The sequence below is a fragment of the Lathamus discolor genome, chromosome Z (genome assembly GCF_037157495.1).
Source record: "Lathamus discolor isolate bLatDis1 chromosome Z, bLatDis1.hap1, whole genome shotgun sequence".
Lineage (NCBI taxonomy): Eukaryota > Metazoa > Chordata > Aves > Psittaciformes > Psittacidae > Lathamus > Lathamus discolor.
The window spans coordinates 20874120-20894719 of NC_088909.1; the positions used below are offsets into that span (position 1 = coordinate 20874120).

At 40.2% G+C, this 20600-nt stretch overlaps 1 protein-coding gene across 2 annotated transcripts in view; it reads left to right on the forward strand.

Annotated features, from left to right (window-relative positions):
* Positions 1–20600, forward strand: part of NUP93 (nucleoporin 93) — an 85440-nt gene that overhangs the window by 59268 nt on the left and 5572 nt on the right. For both annotated transcript variants that reach the window (XM_065661930.1, XM_065661931.1), the window contains exons 6-20: positions 2561–2635; positions 4815–4904; positions 6234–6373; positions 8849–8981; positions 10059–10216; positions 11840–12005; positions 13093–13186; positions 14157–14348; positions 14592–14718; positions 14831–14903; positions 15232–15276; positions 16928–17044; positions 17823–17941; positions 19800–19917; positions 20293–20376. In XM_065661930.1, the coding sequence (XP_065518002.1) occupies positions 2561–2635; positions 4815–4904; positions 6234–6373; positions 8849–8981; positions 10059–10216; positions 11840–12005; positions 13093–13186; positions 14157–14348; positions 14592–14718; positions 14831–14903; positions 15232–15276; positions 16928–17044; positions 17823–17941; positions 19800–19917; positions 20293–20376 (1731 nt within the window). The remainder of the gene's footprint in view (positions 1–2560; positions 2636–4814; positions 4905–6233; positions 6374–8848; positions 8982–10058; positions 10217–11839; positions 12006–13092; positions 13187–14156; positions 14349–14591; positions 14719–14830; positions 14904–15231; positions 15277–16927; positions 17045–17822; positions 17942–19799; positions 19918–20292; positions 20377–20600) is intronic.

The window sequence follows — 20600 nt, forward strand, 5'->3', positions numbered from 1 at the left end:
TTACCTGTAGGTTTTAACCCATCAATCAAACACCACGCTCCAGAGCAGCAGCCACGTTGGTGCTCTTTGCTGCTGCAGAGCAGCAGCAGGAGACAAGGGAACCAGATTCACAAAAAAGAGCCCCAGTCCTTATGTTTCTGGTGTTTGAGCACTAGTTGAAAAGTGACACTAAGTTGCAATGTACCCTTCTTAACTTGCTGCAGAAGACGAAACCTCATCAGTAATTAATGACAACGTCCATAATTTAACGTTACTTTAAATAACTGCAATTCATCTGGCACAGCACAGGGCAGGGCTGCGAAGCACTATTTATTCCATCGTGTCTGTTTCCCAGGAAACCTGCTTTAACAGCTTCTTTGTTCTTTAGAACAAAGAGTTTGTCGGGTTTTAGGTAGGCTTAAAGGAATTTGTCAGATGATCTGGCACTGAAAGAAATATGGGAATGCTTCTGAATATCAGTATCCATTAAGAGTGACTGTGAAGGATATTTTTAGTGTGAGTTCAGTTGCAGAAATTAAAAATGGGATTTCTTTTGGGTTTATTTGTAAGGCATTTTATACTGCCTAAGGTCTAAATGCAATGCATCTGCCTGATTTTTATAATCAGGTTGGATATAATTTATATGGCACTGTTACTGAGAAATTAATGCAGTGATAAACTTAATTCCAACAATTTGAAAGGATTGTCCATGATCATCTTTGATATCTTCATTAATTTATATTTCACTGTGCTGGGGACAAACACACTCAATGGGTGGTCCTACGCAATAGAAGATAACCTGGGTTAAACTGATATCAAATGAGGTTGGTAAGCATTTGGGAATGACTGAGAGATTGTTCAGTGCATGGACTGACAGGAACATATCTAGAGGTTTGTATGTTTGTATTATTTCATTTCAAAGTTGGGACGCAGTTACCAGAAAAGATTATTTTGAAGACCCTGTCAGTATTTCATCCTCATTTGAAAGAAGAAATGGAATGGTGATACCATCTGGAGAAAAGCTCCCACTTCTCGGCTCTTTTCCTGGGATCCATACAAACCAAGTCATGGCAGGAACATAGGTCCTGCTGTGCTGTGACCTGACAAGGTGTCAGCAAAGCTGAACTTTAAAGCTGATTAAACTGAAAGTGAAAACAAAGATTTTTCCATTTCATTTGGGCTTTCTATTGTTTGTCCAGGCACCAAGTTGGTCACGTTTAACGGAGCTCTTCCAGGAAATCTTAGAGCATGTCCTCAGGCAATACTCAGAAGTGATCTGTCTACCCAGTAAAGTACTGACATTCTGGGTAGCTGATGTAAGGAAAAGCAGAGCTATATGCCAGTGTTGCTGAGGTACAGTGTAACAGCTAATGAGGGTGTGCAGCCAGCTGTAACAGACTTGGGTGGTAGAAAGCTTGATTTGAAAACTCTGCAGATGTACCTGCTTTTTCTTGGAAAAAGTTACTGATTCAGTTTAGAGAAATATCAATGGGTTTGAGTTATACAGTGACAAACCTGAAAACATTCTTGCTTTTCCAAAAGTTTCTCTGTATCCTCTGCCCCAACTATGTCAGTTGGCTTCATAATAAATATTATGCTTTTATGTTGAGTTTGTCTTTTATCTTCAGACTATAAGAGCTGTAGCAGTGCTCGTGAAGCAGCTGATACTGAAGGGCTCCTTACGTCAAAGGGGTCTGTCTTTTCAAACCCAAGACTTGTAAAGCTGATGCTGAAATAAAGAATTCAATTTTTAGGAAACAGGAAACACCAGAGAGTGTTGCTTACTTAACTGGGAGTATTCTTCCCTCCACAGTGTTGAACATCCATGATCAGTTGTGGCTGTATTGAAAACATAGCTGTGATTTGTGGTAAACACTTACACAAATATCTTTATTAGACTATTATGGCATGTTATGAGTTTTATAAAAGAGTACAGATTTTCCATGCCATGACTGGGTCATCTGTCCCTCCTGCATCTACGCTGAAAATACCTCAAACTTAGCATTGTCTCTGTGGTAGAACAATGTTGGGGTTTTTTTCTTCAAGTCAGGATATTGCAAGCATCCTTCATCCTGCAGCAGACCAGCAGTGGAGGACTTCTCAGCACATAACTGAATGCTGCAGTCCTGTTTTGTGTCTGTGCCGTAGTACTGGCACAAAAGTGGAGTGGGTGTCAGATTTACTAGACTGGGTCCATTTAGGCTGGTCCATTGAGTTCTGTGTGCTTGCTGTGATGGAGATTCAAAAAGAACACTAATGTGACAATAAGCAACCTTTCAAGAAAAAAAAGGGAAGAATTAAAATTAAAAGATGCTATCAAGAGACACCAGTGTCTTAGTTATAGAGAACTGATTGTTGGTTTGTGTACTAAATAAGGAGGGTTTCTGTCACATCAGGAAGTTTAAGCTATACTGGGAAGATAATGGGGTATTGCAGTGAGACTATGCATTTTACTCTCTAGACAGAACCGAGGATTTGCACGATCAGGAGCGTGGTTTTGCTGCTGTTCTTTAGGAGTAGATATACTGGTAAAATGCATTGCAGCAATTTTATACCTTCTTATACCTTTCCTATTAAACAGCCCAGCTACACCGGTGAGTTGGGTCCTCCAGGTCGCAGCTCTTTGGACAGCGTGGAGATGGTGTATGCTCGTCAGGTGAGTAGAAATAAAAAAAGAAGCATAGTTAAATACTGCTTTCTACAATGAGGTGGGGAAAAGACAGTTTTGTGAGCGTAGTGTGTGAGAAAATATGGTAGGTAAAGTCTGCAAGTATCTCCCTGGAGTTAAAAAGTAATTGGAAAATATAAACATTTAGCCTGACTTCTTAGAAATGTACTTACCTGTCTGCTACAGGATTTTTTTGTCAAAAGGAGATCCTGAACACCATTATGGCTGTAGAAATCACTTGTGCATGTATAATAAACTTTTCACCTTTCCAAAAAAAGAAAATAAAAAAAAAAAAAAGCTTTTTTAGAATTCATGTCAGTGCGTAATTGTACATAATAAAGACTTTATATTCCCTTTATGCTCACACAATCATAGAATGGTGTGGGTTTGAGGTGACCTGTGGAAGATCATTATTCTGATGTGTGCATGCAGGAAAAAACATGCTGAAGTATTAATCCTGATGTTTGTCAAATTATATCCCATTTTAATGGCATAACATATGAGAAGCTTTTGTGCATCAGCTATGAATTAATGTCTGGTAGCATTAGGCTCCCTCTGAAAATTTTCAGGGAAAAGAGATGAACCTTTACATGAGCAATTTGTTACTTTTGTTATATGAGATGATCTGTTTACCAGCGCTGTTGGAAACAAAATGAAAGAGAAGCACTTGATTTTTCAAAATGGAATATCTGAAACGACACAGACAAAGCCTTGCCTAATCTGCACAAATTACTGTTATTGTGGGCATTGGCTTAGTCTTTGCTGAGCCAGATAGCAGCTTGTACAGCTGCTTTTCTCTATCTGCCTTCAGTTACGGGAACTATGAAGTATTGAATCACAAAATGAGGTGTGTGGCTGTGCGGATGCAGTGTACATTTGATTTAGTGGATCTTAATAGTGCAGTAATACTGAAAGGGGATGACAAGAAATCTGGAGAGGGGCTTCTGACAAGGGCCTGTAGGGACAGGACAAGGGGGAATGGCTCTAAACTGACAGGGGGAAGATTGAGATGAGATCTTAGGCAGAAGTTCTTCTCTTTGAGGGTGGCGAGGCCCTGGCACAGGTTGCCCAGAGAAGCTGTGGCTGCCCTGTCCCTGGCAGTGTTCAAGGCCAGGTTAGATGAGGCTTGGAGCAACCTGCTCTAGTGGAAGGTGTCTCTGCCCGTGCAGGGGTTGGAACTGGATGAGCTTTAAGGTCCCTTGGAACCCAAACCAGTCTGTGATTAATTCGTTTCATATTTTGTGTAACATACCTGCATTAAGGGTCTTCCTTATAGCATAATTATGTCTATACTTTGAGGCTCATGACATTATTCCCTGATATTTTGTGAATATGGGAAGCCCAACCTCTCTAGCAGTACCAGTTCCAGGGGTGCTGGAGATCAGGCAGTCCATACTATTCCAGTTTATCAGCAGTCATGAATATGTTTTAATTAGGCTGAAATGATTAGTTGTTCTTCACGAATAGTTCAGGCTGTTTCATAGAAACACAGTGATTTCACTGATGCTAGATTCTATTTGCACTGCATCTCTTTTGCACACTAGGCATTTTGAAGAAGTAGCAAGTGCAAAAGGGACTTAAAGTACAATGTCACTACCTTTTTAGTTTTGAGAATTATTATTTTCAGATGTACCTGGAAGGTTTTCAGGCTGAGAGTAGAATAAACAATAGTAGAAGCAGCTAAATTAAGACAAAATTGAAATCAAACCGGGACTGTGTATGTACAAGTTTGGAAGGGCCATGTTTCTGTTCCCATTTGTTTGTGTCTGTTGGATTTCCCTGAATACTGCCATAAACCAGCAAAATAGTTTCTTTTATTTCAGCAGGTAGGAGGCTGCCATGTAGGGGAATATCATGGCCGTCCAGTGGTTGGATCTGTTCTTTGTCTTTCAGCAACTAGCCACAATTAGTCCAGCTGGGCATTCAGCACAGTGCTTTGCCTTGCAGAACCCCTGAACAGCTGGATTGCTGCTGGCTTCAGTGTGTTGTGGAAGGGTGGTTGCTGCCAATGCCCATTCCACTTGTGTTAAATTAGAGGGGGCTAATGTGGGAGGGAAGCAGAAGGGACACTGTTTTTGAAGCCTGGTTCAGATTTTGCTGCTGCACTGGGGAGGAAGAAGGGGAGCAATATGTACTGTTAAGCTTGTTTACTTTCAATATGTTTCAGATTTATATTTATAATGAGAAGATAGTGAATGGACATCTGCAGCCTAACCTGGTGGACCTTTGCGCTGCTGTTGCAGAACTAGATGATAAGGTACTGCCAGTGAGTTAGCATAAGGAAATGTGTTTAAGCTGGTTTCAGCTGTGATTAGCAGCCTGCTGACATCAGTGGAAAAATACCGATATTGCCAAAAAAAATTGCATGGCTCCACAGAAAACACAGAGCCAATACCGGAATCGTCTTTAGTACAGCAGGGCCCACCTGTGATGTACTTGGTCATGGGAAAAATTTCTTAACACAGTGAAAAAGTAAAGATCCTGTTTTCACTGAGGTGTCCCACCTTGATCAATGTGCTGTTGGGTACAGTGGGAGAGGGCAGGGGAAATTGCTTTTCATTTTAAATGGTTTCTGTTACATTTGGTTTTCAAAACGCCATCTCTTAATATCTATTGAATGTAATTAGTTGTAGGTGAAGGGTCTTCAATGAGACCATGCTAGAGGTGAAGGAGGCTCCTTTAGCAAAGTGTAAAGCCCCTAGGATTGACTTTAAATCAATGATCTGCCTGCTTTTCTTATTATTTTCTTTAATTGCTTTACCTTGATCTGCCCCCAAAAAAAACTAACACCCAAATGCACAAACCTGGCCACCTTTGACTTAGCAAATGGGGAGAGCAAAAAAGTGCTCAGGAACAGAGGGGCAAATGCTTCAACCAGATCTGAAATACACATGCATCTTTGCTTTGAACAGCTGCATTCATTTTGCTGGGGACAACTGAGTTTGAGAGTTCTTGCTGCTTTGAAGCACTGACATCAAGCACCTGCCCTTGCTGAAGCTAACAGTGCTCTTATTTCTCAGTATTCTGCTGTTGCAGCAGGGATACCCTAGTCCTGCAGACACTGATATGATCTTGTCCTTGTAAATGAGCAGACCTGGATGACTTTCAACTTTTTTTTCAAAACCTAATCTTTGCCCAAGTGATAAGTGTCCTTCAGATATTTCTTTGTGCAGTTGATAGCACAGCTTTCCAGCAGCAGCCAGAGCAATTGCTTATATGAAAAGCTGATGCTGCTGTAGTATTTATTGAGTGGGATGTCTGAACTGGAAATGGGCAGGGAGTCTGAGCACCAAGTATGCAGCCTAGGTTTGGAAATCAGTGTTGATCCTGGGTGACAGTTGCAGGTGCAATATTTATAGCCATCTTCCTGCGCAAGAATTATGCAGAGAAGCCTGGAAAATTGGAATTCTGCAGGACAGAAGTGGCTTACCTTCATGACTGCATCCAGTATCTCCATTGCAAATCTAAATTGGCATAACTCTTGTGGGTTTATGCTTTTCATAAGCATCAGAACACCATGTAGCTCAGAACAGTGCTGTTGTCACCTCTGTACTCATCACTGTTGCGTGGAATGGCTTGTTCACAGAACATCTCCGAGATGTGGGCCATGGTGAAACAAATGACTGATGTTACCCTGGTTCCGGCTAGCGATGCCTTGAAAGTCCGGACTAATATGGAAGTGCGAATGGAATTTGTGAGGCAGGCTCTGCGGTACCTTGAACAAAGGTAAGGCGAATGCTCTGGGTAGCACAGTTTAATAGAGTTCCCTAATAATAAACTAGAATGACAGTAATGCAATGCAAACATATTAACAGGTCAGCTGCCTCATGCTGCTCACAGAAGCATCTGTTGCCTGTCTTTTCTGTTCTGCAGGGCTTAACGCAGGCACTCAAATATAAAGCTGTTCTAGCTAAAAACTGTTCTAGTTAAAAACTGTTCTAGTTAAAAAGACTTTGATCCATGGGGAGGTTGTTTAGAAGACACAAGACCTTTTATTCTTTTTCCTATGTTGCCCTTAAATATTCTGTCGCTGTGTGGTCATATGTGAAGATTATTTCACTTGTGGAAAGAGATCTATTTCCCCTCAGCAAAAACATTCGCCTTTTCCATATACTCCCTTTCTGATTGCTGAGCACTGCCAGCAGCTAGGACTGGGAGGAAATGAGGAAAGCACTGGGGACAAATCTGGTGCAATGAGTCAGGTTCTGATCATGCCATTTTCTATACTGAAAGGTTTGGCTAGGACTTGAAGAAGCTGAAGCTGAGACATCTAGCAATGATTTTCAGACTCTGGGAAGTGATTTATTGTCTGTATTGACAAGTATCATGGGGCCTATGCTCCTTGACCAAGACCATACTTGGAGAACTGCAGGCTATGGAGCAGCCCAAAGCTGGAAAGACTTTTTAGCAGGGCCTTTTGCAACAAGATGAGGGGTGATAGTTTTAAACTGAAAGAAGGGAGATTCAGGTTGGAAGTGGGAAAGAGATTTTTCTCAATGAGTGTGGTAAGATACTGGGCCAGGTTGCCCAGGGAGGTGGTGGATGCACCATCCCTGGGGACATTCAAGGCTAGGCTGGATGTAGTTCTGAGCAACCTGATATAGGAGAGTATGTCCCTTCTCGTTGCAGGCTCCCTTCCAACCCAAACCATTCTATGATTCTGTGAATCCCTGGGTGTCTGTATAGCCTATTCACTTCACATGTGGATATTGCAGCAGTGTAGCTGCCGATGCCAGCAGACTGGTTCAGCAGTGGGAAGCAAACAATAGCTGCAGTGCAGTGCGCAGGTATTTGTTGTGGATACAGATCTGCCGTCTGAGCACAGCAAGTGCTGCACTCTGATACAGCACACTCGGAAGAGATGTTACAGCCTCTTCTTGGCCTCTGACAGTAGGTTGCCCCACCTCATCAGCACTCCTTGCCACCTGGGGTGGTGGCAGTGTGCCTGCCTCTGCACAGATCAGTTGACCCATCAGAAGTATCTTCTGTTTCCAGTTCTTCCATCTCAGCAGTATGCCATGAGCCAGTGACTCTTAACCCGATTTGCCGAATATCTGATGTGCTCAATTTTCACAGTGCTATTGTCTGCTAACTAGAATTAGGAATTAGTTGCATATTGTTGCCTCCCAATTGTGGAAATTGGGCCCTTCAGCCTTGATTTTTTGGAAAAAAGGAAAAACAAAAACAAGCCACAACCAAACAAGCCACAACCAGAAAAAAAAACCAAAATCAGTAACAAAAAACAAACAAACAAAACCACAACAAAACAAACAAACAAAAAAATATAAAAAAAAAAAACCAAACTAACTCTCTGCCTTGCTTTGAAACTTTTCTTTCCTACCAGGACTTGGCTAACACTGAGGTATTTCAATGCCTCACTAGGTCCTCACAGGTACAAGGAAGAGATGTAATGCTTTCCTTGCATTAGTTGCTTTGGAATAACTGGGGTCTTAAGCCCTGAGGATCGTGTACTTAACTCTGCCATAATGTTAGTTATGAGGATTGTGTGATACTTGCCTACATTTAGCATAGCCTTTCAGTTTTATTGTCTGGTGGTACAGTGTTTGCAGAGAAAAAAAAAGTAAGTTATTGCTGCTCCTTCAATGTATTTCTTCGATGTACAGACTTTCAAAACTCCTCCTCCTAAACATGAAAATTTGTTAAATTGACCTGCCTTCATTGAAGGCTTTGATGGTTTATTTTAGAAGGTGTTCTCAAAGCTGCCTTTACCAGTTTCTTTTCTCTAAAGTCCCCTTTTCTCCAATTTTCTCCTAGTAAGTCCACGCCCCTAAGCTTTGTATTTTTCCTTGGGGTAGGGAGGAAAGACAAACACATCTGTGGTGTTTAAATGTTCTTTTGTGACAGGATTGATAGTTAAAGTGTTAGGATGGGAAGCCTTTTGCCAGTTAGCTAATTTAGTTTAACTTGGTACTAAGAGAACTTAAGAACCTTATAATACAGAGTTGAACCTGGAGCAGTCTCCCACTGGCTACAAACATGGTGTCTCTTGAGACTCCTGACTACAAGGATTTTCCTAAATGGACAGAAATCTTTGCCTCATTTTGTTGTAATGATAATGTTTGAACATCAAGGTAATTAGCTTAAAATTGCTAATTCTGTTGGATCTGAAAGGCAGCAGGTGTTTTTGCAGCAAGTGTATTTCAGTCTGCTCACGTTTGTTTTGCTTGTGGTGTTTTTCAGTTACAAAAACTACACTTTTGTGACAGTCTTTGGAAACTTGCACCAGGCTCAGCTGGGTGGTGTCCCAGGGACCTTCCAATTAGTCTGCAGCTTCCTTAACATCAAACTCCCTGCGCCTGTCCCTGGTCTGCAGGTATGTCCATCACTTTAAGCCACTGAGCTAAAATAATAACACAGATCTGTTTGCCCCAGCACAGCCAGGAAACTAGTGCACCCTCCAGTGTTTTTTCTATTGTTTAAACTGCAGGCTGTTTTTCTGAGCAGCCTAGTCTAGTCAAAGATATCCCTGCTTACTGCAGGAGGCTTGGACTAGATGAGCTTTAAAGGTCCTTTCCAACCCAAGCTATTCTGTGATTCTCCGATTCCTCCTCCTGCATTTTTTCATTAGGAAAATGGAAGATAGTAGACAATCACTTTGAATTCAGAGCTAGTCCTGAAGCAGGGTGGTACTCAGTAGTTCCAGTACTAAATTCTACAAATTATGGTCTCTTCTGGTGGTCTTTATAGAGATCAACATGCAAGTATTAAAAATGATGATTCAAAAAAGCAGTAACTTAATCTCCCTGTTTTGTTTCTACTCTTTTTCTTTTTTTTAATGCTTATTGTAAGATGCTGACACCAGTTATTGCTGACTAAATATGTAATGAATTAATCTTAACTGTAGCCTGAGCCTTTAATTTAGGAATCTGCATAAAATCTCACTCATCTACACATAGTAGAAAGTGCATAGCTGTGCACCTACAAAATTGCCAGATAGGCAGGCTGGGTTGAAAAATCTAAAAAATAATAAATTGTAACATTGGAGACTGCATAGGTGAGTCTAGCTGTCCTTTTCTTACTTGCTGAGATCTGGGATTGGTTTGGTATCTCTCTGTTCCAGTACAAATGATTTTACTACCTCAGTGGTCCAATCCAAATCTGCTTCCTGGGTGGAGAGGATATTGTATTATCGTATGCTAGTTCTGGGCTTGTCAAAACTGTAATCTGGGTAAACAGAAGGGTGTTCCATCTTTTGTTGCTAGGATGTGCACAGCTTTCACAGGACTTAAACCTCATGACCTCTGGCTTCTGTAAGAGAAACAGAATTTTTTACCAAAATCAGTGTGTCCATATAAGGTCAGAAATAATGAATGAGGCAAATAGTAAAAAAAAAAAAAATTCAAATATGCTGCTTTTGAAGAATGTTAATTATTTCTTACTCTGTTTTCAGGATGGTGAGGTAGAAGGACGTCCTGTCTGGGCACTGATTTACTACTGCATGCGCTGTGGAGACTTGACTGCAGCCATGCATGTGGTGAAACGGGCACAGCATCAGCTGGGAGAGTTTAAAACCTGGTTCCAGGAGTACATGCACAGTAAAGATAGAAGGTAACTGGGGACTACGAGAGATACTAGGAAAGATCTTTGTGAGTGGTGGGAATTGCTGTGGAGTAATGAAGTTATCGGTGGCTAGGTAGAAAAAGAAGTAGCTCAGGTCTCTTCTGGTGGTGATAGGTGCCTGGTGTTTGTATTACCTATCTAAAGTACGTATAAGAAGTTTGAATATTTTAATTTGTGGCTTTTTAGTCTAGAAATTTTCATAGGAAAAGAGTTGTTTTAAAATATGCAAAAATTTACATGTCAAAAATAATACAGTGGTGTAGCTTTGCTTTTTTACCATAGGATCTGCCCTGTGTAACAGTAGGATTCTGCATACAGTAGATCAGGTTTAGTCTGCTGTCACAAATCCTGTGTCTTTTTATTTCCCCCATGGCTTAATTTGGTTGAATTTCATTTGGGGAATGCTTTTTCTACATGGGTTTTCATGATAATGCTGCACAATACAAGCAAGTAGTGTTTGTTAGGGGCTTTTAGAGGCAAGTAGTTGAGTCAGTGCAGCTTAAGATGTGCTCTGAACTCTGCTGTGGTGGTTTAGGTGACCTTTTTTATCTTTCCACTTGCAATGAATTTCAAATCGGTGCCTGGTCAGCTATTGTATTATAACTGTGCTCCCTTCAGGGGAGTGTGAACATGGCATTGTGCTAAGGTGCTGGCTGAAACTGGCGGAAGCCAGAGGGTCCTGCTGAGTGCCAGGACATGAACCCATAATAACCCACCTCACCTTCCAACAGCTTCATTTATATGTGGGAAGCCCTTAGCCTGCAACATGTTGAAGGCATTGGGCTTTTTAGGTATGAAAATGTGAACAAGAAGGTATCTGTGTGTCTTAGAGAGGGGAAAAAGGATCGAAGTGCCATTTACTGAGTGTATGCCATGCTATTCTATAAATTACCCTCGTTTGTAGAGCATATCTAGGAGTGCTCATTATAACAAAATTGTTCCAGAAACCTTGGTGAAGGCACTGTCCTGGTTTTCATTACAAATATTTTAATGATAAAGAGCATAATTGACTTATGTGGGTTTTATTACAGCTATCAAAAGGTACTCTGCCTGCAGATTTGACAGACAATGTGAGAAAAACAAAGTCTAGGAAAACACTTTCATTCAGTTCTAAAAAATTCTCTGCAAGAGGTACAAGAAATAGAATGACAAAGAACATTATGACAGTATTTAATGATTAAAGTGTCTCTCCTAAAAGACTTCATGGTACAACTGCCTGCTCACTTGTTAGTTATTAACCCAAAGACTTTGTGAGCTCTTTTTCTGAAGTGATGAAGTAGCAGAGTCAGACTAAAATGGCTCATCTACCACAATATTAACACACCCTAAAGAGGCTGTCATCTGACTTCTTTTTTTTCCTGCAGTAGGTATTTGAAGATGATCTTCCATAACTTTAATTAGATATTCAAATTCACATGTGCAGAATCTTGACCTGCAGATGTAAATAGAAGGTGCAAGAAATGTAAGACGGTGCTTACTGTCATGCCCTTTCTGTGAATGTGCTGCACCTATTTACATTGATTTGTGTCCAGTTTTCCTCATACAGGGAAAGATGGGTTTCATGTCTCTTCTATCAAAGTGTTGGGTTTTTTTGACTCTTTTTCCCCTTAGACTGTCTCCTGCCACAGAAAATAAGCTTCGTCTTCACTACAGACGAGCTCTGAGAAATAACACTGACCCCTACAAAAGGGCTGTTTACTGTATTATTGGCCGTTGTGACATTACAGATAACCAGAGTGAAGTTGCTGATAAAACAGAAGATTATCTTTGGCTAAAAGTAAGTGTGGTGGTGGGGTTGTGTTGCTGTTTGTTGATTTTTGGTGTTTGCATCCTCAAGGAAAGAGAGATCTATCTGGCTGAGAATAAATGGCATTTAATGGGAAGATGTTTTCTTCCTGTTCTTCACTGTGAAGGTGGTCAGACATTGGAACAGGCTGCCCAGAGAAGCTGTGGCTGCCCCATCCCTGGCAGTGTTCAAGGCCAGGATGGACGAGGCTTGGAGCAGCTTGGTTAGTGGGAGGTTTCCCTACCCATGGCAGGGGGTTGAAACTAGGTAATCTTTAAGGTCCCTTCCAACCCAAACCATTCTGTGATTCTTTAAGAATAGGTCTAAATGGTATTGCATTTCTGCAGTGTTCTGCTAACCTACCTCCTTCTAGATGGGGTGTTCTGCATCAGTGTAACACGTCTGACTTGACCTTGGGGTAGTGAAGGGCTGGGAACCTGATTCTCAGGGTTGCTCTGTTACCCTCTGTGCTCTCAGATGTTTATTTGGGGTCACTTGTGTTTTTGGAAGTGCCATGTTCTACATTTGACACTGATCTTTGTCAGCTCTTTTTACAAATAGTGTTAGCTTGATGCAGTGAGGATCCTTTTGAATTTTACTTTCTGTTTGGATTATAGCTGAAATGTTGGGGTCCATTGGAAGTAGATGCTGTCAGTATTTACTGCAGTACAAAGTCCTTATAGTTTTGGTGGGGGCATGAGAGGTACTGTTCAGTACCCATTTCTCCCCTTTATCCAAAAGAGCGAGTAGAATGAGGTATTTGTGAAGACTGGGTAAAAAAAAAGTAATGCTTTTAATTACTGCTTGCATATTCAGAGTCCCAGCATCAGAATTTGATGGCATGGACAGATAGAGAAGGACCCTCTGGGTTATATCTGCATAGATTTCTGCTGTTGCTACGTTAGAGATCTTTACTTTCCGGCAATGGATCCACCTGATGTTGTGACTAGAAGTAGTTTCTAGTCAGTTGGTCCAATCTTAGAAGGGGCTGCTGATGGAACAAATATATTCTGAGTGCATACGTTGTGCAAGATGAAGTTGAAAGATCAATGCTTATTTTTTTGGTTGACTTTTTTAGCTGAACCAGGTGTGTTTTGATGACGATGGTGCAAGTTCTCCACAAGACCGACTAACATTATCACAGTTCCAGAAGCAGCTTCTAGAAGACTATGGTAAGAAACCACAGAGGTGTGTTACTTCGGGCTCTGATTTTCTTCTTAGGGCTCTTTCCAATTTCTTACTTCCCTAGAGCAATGGCAGACTTCAGGAAGACATGATGAATGAGTCCTGTCCCCGGCAATCCAGAGAGTGAATATTCATCTGTGAACAACACTGCTGCTGTTTGTACTTTATTTGTACTAAATTATAGATTCCTTTTTTCTCACCATAAATGTGCTAAGGTCTTCTAACAAAACTTCCAACTTCTGAAATACAGAACAGGAAAGCAATCATTACCTAATGTAGGCATGTGTTTCCAACGCTTTTTCCATATGCATCTTGTTCATTGTTTCCCTTACATTCAAGTAATTTTCTGGGGACCCAAATCACAGTTCCTTCCACTTCAGAAAGTTTTAGGAGTGTCCACAGCCCAAGAGACTATCTTTTCCCTTAATCGTCTTCCAGCCTATCAAAATGAGCTCACTTGGATTATCCAAAACATACAGAATTTGATTCTCCACACCTACTTTGGAGTGTTGCTCACCCAGATAAAAAAGTGTGGAAAAGAAGTACAATAAGCTACCATTGGTGTTGCTGAATAGGAAAATCCAGGGGTTTAACCTTTTCTGTACCTCTTGGCATAAGTATAAATGAAGGCAAAAAGATGTGGTCTTTAGACAATCTATTGCATCTGTCAGAGTTGATGTTCACTGTCTTAAAGAGCAAAGGAGCTTTTCTGATCTCTTTCACTTCCTGAATATGCCTTTATGCTGTGGTCTTTTGCAATCTATTTTCGGTGGAACAGCTGTAGATAAGCACTAGTGTGTGATTAGGTATTCACTTTTGTCTAGGGTGTTTATTTCAGTTGGCACTAAATAAACAATAATGATATACTGTGACAGGAAACAACCTCTGTCAGTGATCTCTGATTGCAAAATCATTTTGACTTACGCTCTGTGTGTGTTTTGTGGTGTTTTTTTTCAGGTGAATCGCATTTTGCAGTGAACCAGCAGCCTTTCCTCTACTTCCAAGTATTGTTCTTGACAGCACAGTTTGAAGCTGCAATTGCTTTTCTCTTCCGGATGGAGCGCTTGCGTTGTCATGCTGTTCATGTTGCTTTGGTCATGTTTGAGTTAAAATTGCTCCTGAAATCTTCTGGGCAGAGTGCACAGCTATGTAAGTCCTGCACATTGACTTGACAGTAAAGGAGTATTTTCTGTGCCCTTAAGAGTACCCTGTAGACACTGCAGGTCTGTATAATTGATCAAACAAGTCATGTTTATCAGCACAATCTCCTAAAAGTTAATGGTTTTGGTTGCATTAGAACTCTGGATCATGGCTTTGCCTTATTTCAGGTGAAGATCAGAGAAACTTTTCCTGGCATTAGATTCTTTAATGGTGTTGTTTCTGACATTGCAGTAAGCCACGAAGCTGGTGACCCTCCTGGTGTAAGGCGTCTGAATTTTGTGCGGCTCTTGATGCTTTACACCCGTAAGTTTGAATCAACAGATCCCAGGGAAGCCCTGCAGTATTTTTACTTTCTCAGGTAGGGGCTAATATGTGTCTCTAGATTTTCTCCCAGCTATTAAGAATAATTAAGCAGTATCTAAGAAGTCCTCTGAAACAGGAGTACCTTCCTCCTTCCCTTTCTTTTGTAGGAATGAGAAGGACAGCCAAGGAGAGAGCATGTTCTTGCGTTGTGTTAGTGAAATAGTAATTGAAAGCAGAGAGGTATGTTTGGCCATGTTTTGCCTTCCTCATTTAAACTGGCATTTGTTTCTTCATTGACATCCTTAGCAGGCAGGATAGCCTGAAACGGTTTTTACTGTTTCTGCCTGATGCAGATGTAGATGATGGGAAATCTCACAATGACCATATGTTCAAGATATTTAATAACTTTCTCCTGTTGTTAATATACAGATAATTTTGACATCCATCACTGGTTTTTATTCATCCATGACTGCATCTTTGTACTTAGTAAATAGGTTGTGAAATATGTGCAATTCATCCCTCTGTTTTTGTTCCCTTTTTTTCTTACTTTACATCTGTGTGGATATAGTTTGATATGATTCTTGGAAAGTTGGAAAACGATGGGAGTAGAAAGGTGAGTTGACAATTTATATTTTATATATAAAGTAGAAACTGTGTGATTTCCAAGCTAGTCATGAGACTATCTTGCTTTTCTTTATTTTTCACTAGCCAAATTATTACTGTGTTTGCACACATAGAAGTTCTCCAAGTATGAGATCCTTTTACAGAATAATACAGATCTACAGAATAATACCGAATTTCAGGTCAGGAACTGCAGGGCAAAGTGTCCCTACAGACAGCCAGTATAACTAAAGAAACAGGTGGCATCAGGTAACTTCAGCGAGGTCTGAATTTCATTTTTATAGTAGGAAATGGAATTTAGCACACATTAGTAAAAAGCAATTAGCAAAAATTGATTGCTTGTAAGTGGGAGAAGATTATTCTGTTAACTGAGGCGTGCATGTAAAAACTATCTATATGACATTATCCTCATTCACCTCAGAGGAGAAATGTATTGCAGCCCATTACAAATTCTTTTAGGGAAGGGAGCAAGGGCTAAAAGACCCCAGACATAGCCACAACTGATCTGTCCTCTCCGTATAGATGAGGGTGAGTATTAGATCAAAGAGCAGCTGGTTTTAGTTGTGATGGATTTTACGTCTGCTTTAAAAGCAGTAATCTAAAAGTAAAATGTAAGTTTACATGGTCAGAAGAAAAAGGAAATTTTAAGATTTCATATGAAAAGAAGAGAGTGCATGTGAATAATTACAATTTTAGATAATCAGTAAAGGTTTCTGGTTTACTGTGGCAATTTTGGAAGCTTTTGGTGTAAGGCAGACTCCAGAATTGTTTAAAACTTAATTTTAAAATTAGGGCTCATGCTGCAAACATTATGACTGTCAGGAAAAGAAAAAAAAAAAATGGCAACACACACGCAAGTTGTTTTTGGCAGGACTTTCTTTTAAATGTTTTGTTCTGTCAGCTTCAATGCAGTGAGATTGCACACACGAGAGCACGGTAACTCAGTCATCTTTACAAATATCTTTTCATTTTACAGTTCTTTGTAAGATAGTTTTTAGATTAGATCATTAGTACCGAATCCAGTTTTCTGTATTTTACTCAGTTCCCTTTTAATGTAACTGTATTTTTGTGTTCCTGTAGTATGAAAACAGCAATCTTAGTTAAGAAAATAAATTCTTCTAATGATATAGTCTTATTTTTACATCCTCAACTACAGTAAAATCCTTCCCAGATATCCTTGACTATTTCTCTCTTTTCATTCTACTTGTGTTTATTGTTTCTTTTAAAATTCTTGTCACCCTTTCATTTGTCCATTTAAGATTCCACTTACAATGTGCCTTGCCAATAAACACAAACAGCATCCCTGGAGACCCTGGCATGTTATATTCTGAAGTCTTTTGTATTTTCTTCTCCTCTGTAATGTGTCATCAGCCGTTAAAGTAATTTAGAATTTGACCTGTTATCTGGGTCATTTTGAATGAATGAGAATCTGCAGATGTCTCAGTGCTGACTCTGTTTTGGAGAAAGTCTCTCTCACAAGAGCTCTTTCTATTTTTAACGTGTCCCTTTTGCAGTTCCCATGGAAATGTACAGGCCATTCTAATCATAATCCAACATGTAAAATATTCATTGCCATGACAGAATATTTAGGAGGTTTTAAACATTCTGATTTCTCTTCTCTCCTTTTTGTCTCACCTCTTTAGCCTGGAGTGATAGACAAGTTTACAAGTGACACAAAACCCATTATCAACAAAGTTGCTTCTGCAGCAGAAAATAAAGGACTGTTTGAAGAAGCTGCAAAACTGTATGACCTTGCAAAGGTAAATATCTTGTGTGCTACCTGAAATATCTACCTGATTCACCTCTTTTTTCCTAAACATTCTCTCTGTGATTAGGAGGTTAAATTTAATCTCTGAGATTGGATTGCCTTTACCCCATCTCGGGCAGTGTTCTAAGTTGGAAGGGACTTGGAGCAACCTGGTCTAGTGGAAGGTGTCCCTGCCAGTGGCAGGGAGTTGGATCTGGATGAGCTTTGAGGTCCCTTCCAGCCCAAACCGTTCTAGGATTCTGTAATTCAAGCATATTATTTCTGCTGCTGTTAAAGCAGAGCCATTGGCTAAATGGAGCAGGGTTTTGATAAGTAAACCCAGGTGGCTTGCGTTCCAACCCATTCTGATTTAAGTCATCCTGGTTCTTGATCAGTGTGGCCTTTTGAAGAGATTGCCTCATGCATGATTTTATCCTGGCTGGTGAAGTTATTTATCTGGAGTGTGCTCTTCCAATTTCATAGATGTTGAAGTCTAAAATAGTTGAACTTTCTACTGAGTACTCTTGTTTCCTTTTGAAATATGCTTCAAATTAAAATGGATGGAACCATAGCCACTGTTTTAGAGGAAAATTAGGGGAAAATACTTTTCCACATGTGCCTGGACAATTATGTTGCTCACAGCTGATACAAGCTTGCCCCTTTATGGGAGGGAGGCATCTCTGAGCTTGCATTAGGCCCTGCTGCATGAGATCTTTCTGCTTCTTCAATGAGATTAAAACACTAAGTCCCATTGTACTCCTTTTATCTGTGTGTAACTTTGATGCCAACAGAACCCTGACAAAGTTCTAGAACTGATGAACAAGCTCCTCAGTCCCGTCATTCCCCAGATCAGCACCCCCCAGTCAAACAAGGAGCGGCTGAAGAACATGGCCCATTCAATTGCTGAGAGGTAAGAGAAGGTGGGGGTATTAGTTCCTGGCTTTTTCTGCTGCCAGGACTGTGGCATCCACAGCTATGTGTTCAGGAAGACAGAGAAGAGGTCGGAATTTATCCTGTCCTGCTCATTACAGCTTGTAGTATTGAAACCAGAAAAATAATCTTCAGGGGAAGGGCAGGTAAATGTGGCAAGAAGCTTTACCTGTAGGTGAATCAGGAAAGGGAATTGCAGGATTGCCAGCTGGAAACATAGTCTATTAAGGAGCAATAAATACAGTGAATTGTATGGTTTAGATTATTTTTAAAGTAAAATATTGTAACAGTTGCAGAATCATTGCATACAATTCACTTGTTTGAAATAGTATTAAGAAAGAGCTACAACATTCTGAGTTGTAACAGCAGAGTGCTGAGTTCAGTAGCTGAAATGCTGCTTTAATGAAAGATAAACATTTAAGCTGAGGTGAGTGTATGGCTAATGTAACAGTGGGCCTCATTTCCACCACCCTTCACAGCACTTCAGGAAAGTGCTATGTGGTGTTTAGAAAAGAGAGAGAAGTGACCAGAAGGAATGTTTCTGCAGTGTCCCTATGCTAATTAGGATACATGTTTGAGAAACATCAGTGCTGAAGATTCATTAGCAGCTAAAAGCCTGAGAGTAACCTGCTTCTGAAAGGATGTAATTGCAAAATAGCTTTGGGATTTTTAAAATCATCATCTTTTAATGCAGTGACTGCCATGAATAATTCCTGTATTTTACTAGAGCAAAATGAGTATACCTGTGAGAAGTGTCTTACAGCTTCTCTTCAACCATTGTGGTGTGAGAGAATAAAATAAACGGAGCAGGCTTGTTGGCCCTTGGAAATTAGGAAAGCAAATACAGAAATGTATTGATTTCAGTCAAAGGCATTTGTCATTCTTCTTTTGACAAGTGGCATTTGTCAGTCACTCCTTCACTCAGCCCTTGTTCATTTAGTCAGGCTGCTGACTGAGTGAAAAGTGGTGCCATATTGACTTAGTGAGAGCATCATTTGGTAGCTGACATTAAGGAGAAACCTGTGGCTTGAGGTTAAGCTTCAGCAAAGGCTGTAATGGGCTTTGTTTTACTATTTGTTTTGATCTGGATGAGAGAGCTGAATATGACTGTTCAATAATGCCACTTTACAGCTGCAAACCTTCATGATTGCAAAGCTGAAATGGTTCCGATTAGCTCATGTTCTTGCCAATTAAATGCAATACAGGGCTCTGTACTGACAGACGGCACTCTGGCAGTGCACCTTTCCTTCTGTGTTGATTTTGGAACAGGGGAGACACCCAAAAGAAAAGGCTAAGAAGCTGTTTATCTTCCTCCCCTGTGTACTTGACCACTCTTGCTATTACCTTGAGAAAGGAGCTTCTTGCTAACTTTGTGCTATGAGGAGTAAGAGCAGGAAGTCCTCCATTTCATCCCCTAGCAAGTGCACCTCGAGAGAGCATGCAGAAGCATCTAATCTAGTTTTAAGTCTTGACTTCCTTCCTGAAGCAGGTAGTTCTACTGGTGAATTTTCTACTATAAACCAGAATGTTAAATATGCTTGTACAGTGCTTACTTTGCAGGTCTCTGGTTCCTGTCACTCTTTTCGCTATGAATATGGAAGTGTAAACATTTAAAAGGAAACAAAAGTCAGATTAGATGGAAAACTAAAGTGGATAAAAGTATTTTTAAAAGGTCACAGCCTGTGAAAATTCTGCCTCCTGGTTTAGGAACTTTAAGGCTGGCCTTTATTAGATGCCTTCTGTCCTTGTTTCTGTCCAACAACTTCCAGGAGTTGCACAAGCACATTTATAAGTTGTTGCCATTTTGAACGATAAAATTGTAAACCAATTTCTTTCAGGTACAAAGCCCAGGGGATAAGTGCAAAGAAATCTGTTGACTCCACGTTCTACCTTCTGCTAGACTTAATCACATTTTTTGATGAATATCACGCTGGTCATGTTGACAGGGCCTTTGATGTAAGTTTCAAGATTTCTGTTTGAAGTGCAGCCTTCCTAATGCCCTTGAAAGCCCAGAATGTCTCAAATAACATCACTTAAAAGAAAAAAACCTGTATTTAATGAGTTAGAAGGCGATCAGTGCTATAGGAATTTAAAAAATGTGTTTCTCTCCAGTTGCTTGATAATCAGAAAGATCTTTCTGAAGCTGTTTTGTAGATACTGAACAAAATATTCCTGCTGCTCAGCAAAGTGAGGAGATAGTAAACAACAATTAAATTATTTCTCTTGAATGTAATCATGAACTTTTCATTAACACTTCAAAACCATACTTTATTAATGTATGGTTCGTAGAACATTGATTATTTTCCCTGATTCCTACATTTCTTTTTGAAGATTATTGAACGCCTAAAGCTTGTACCTCTTAGCCAAGATTGTGTAGAGGAGAGAGTTGCTGCCTTCCGGAATTTCAGCGATGAAGTAAGTAATGTCTCTTGGTTTTAGCTTCCAAAAGCCTTTTGCTTTGTTAAAAAAAATCTTAAAACCTTGTCAACCTTGTCATCTCATTATGCTTATGCTTTAGCAGGGACACAGGATGGGATTATTTTACATTCATACAAGTAGGCTTTCAACTTTCGCTAGAATTCCCAACGCAGAAATCCTGTCTCCATTTGGCAGAACACATCTGCAAATCTGAATCTCTC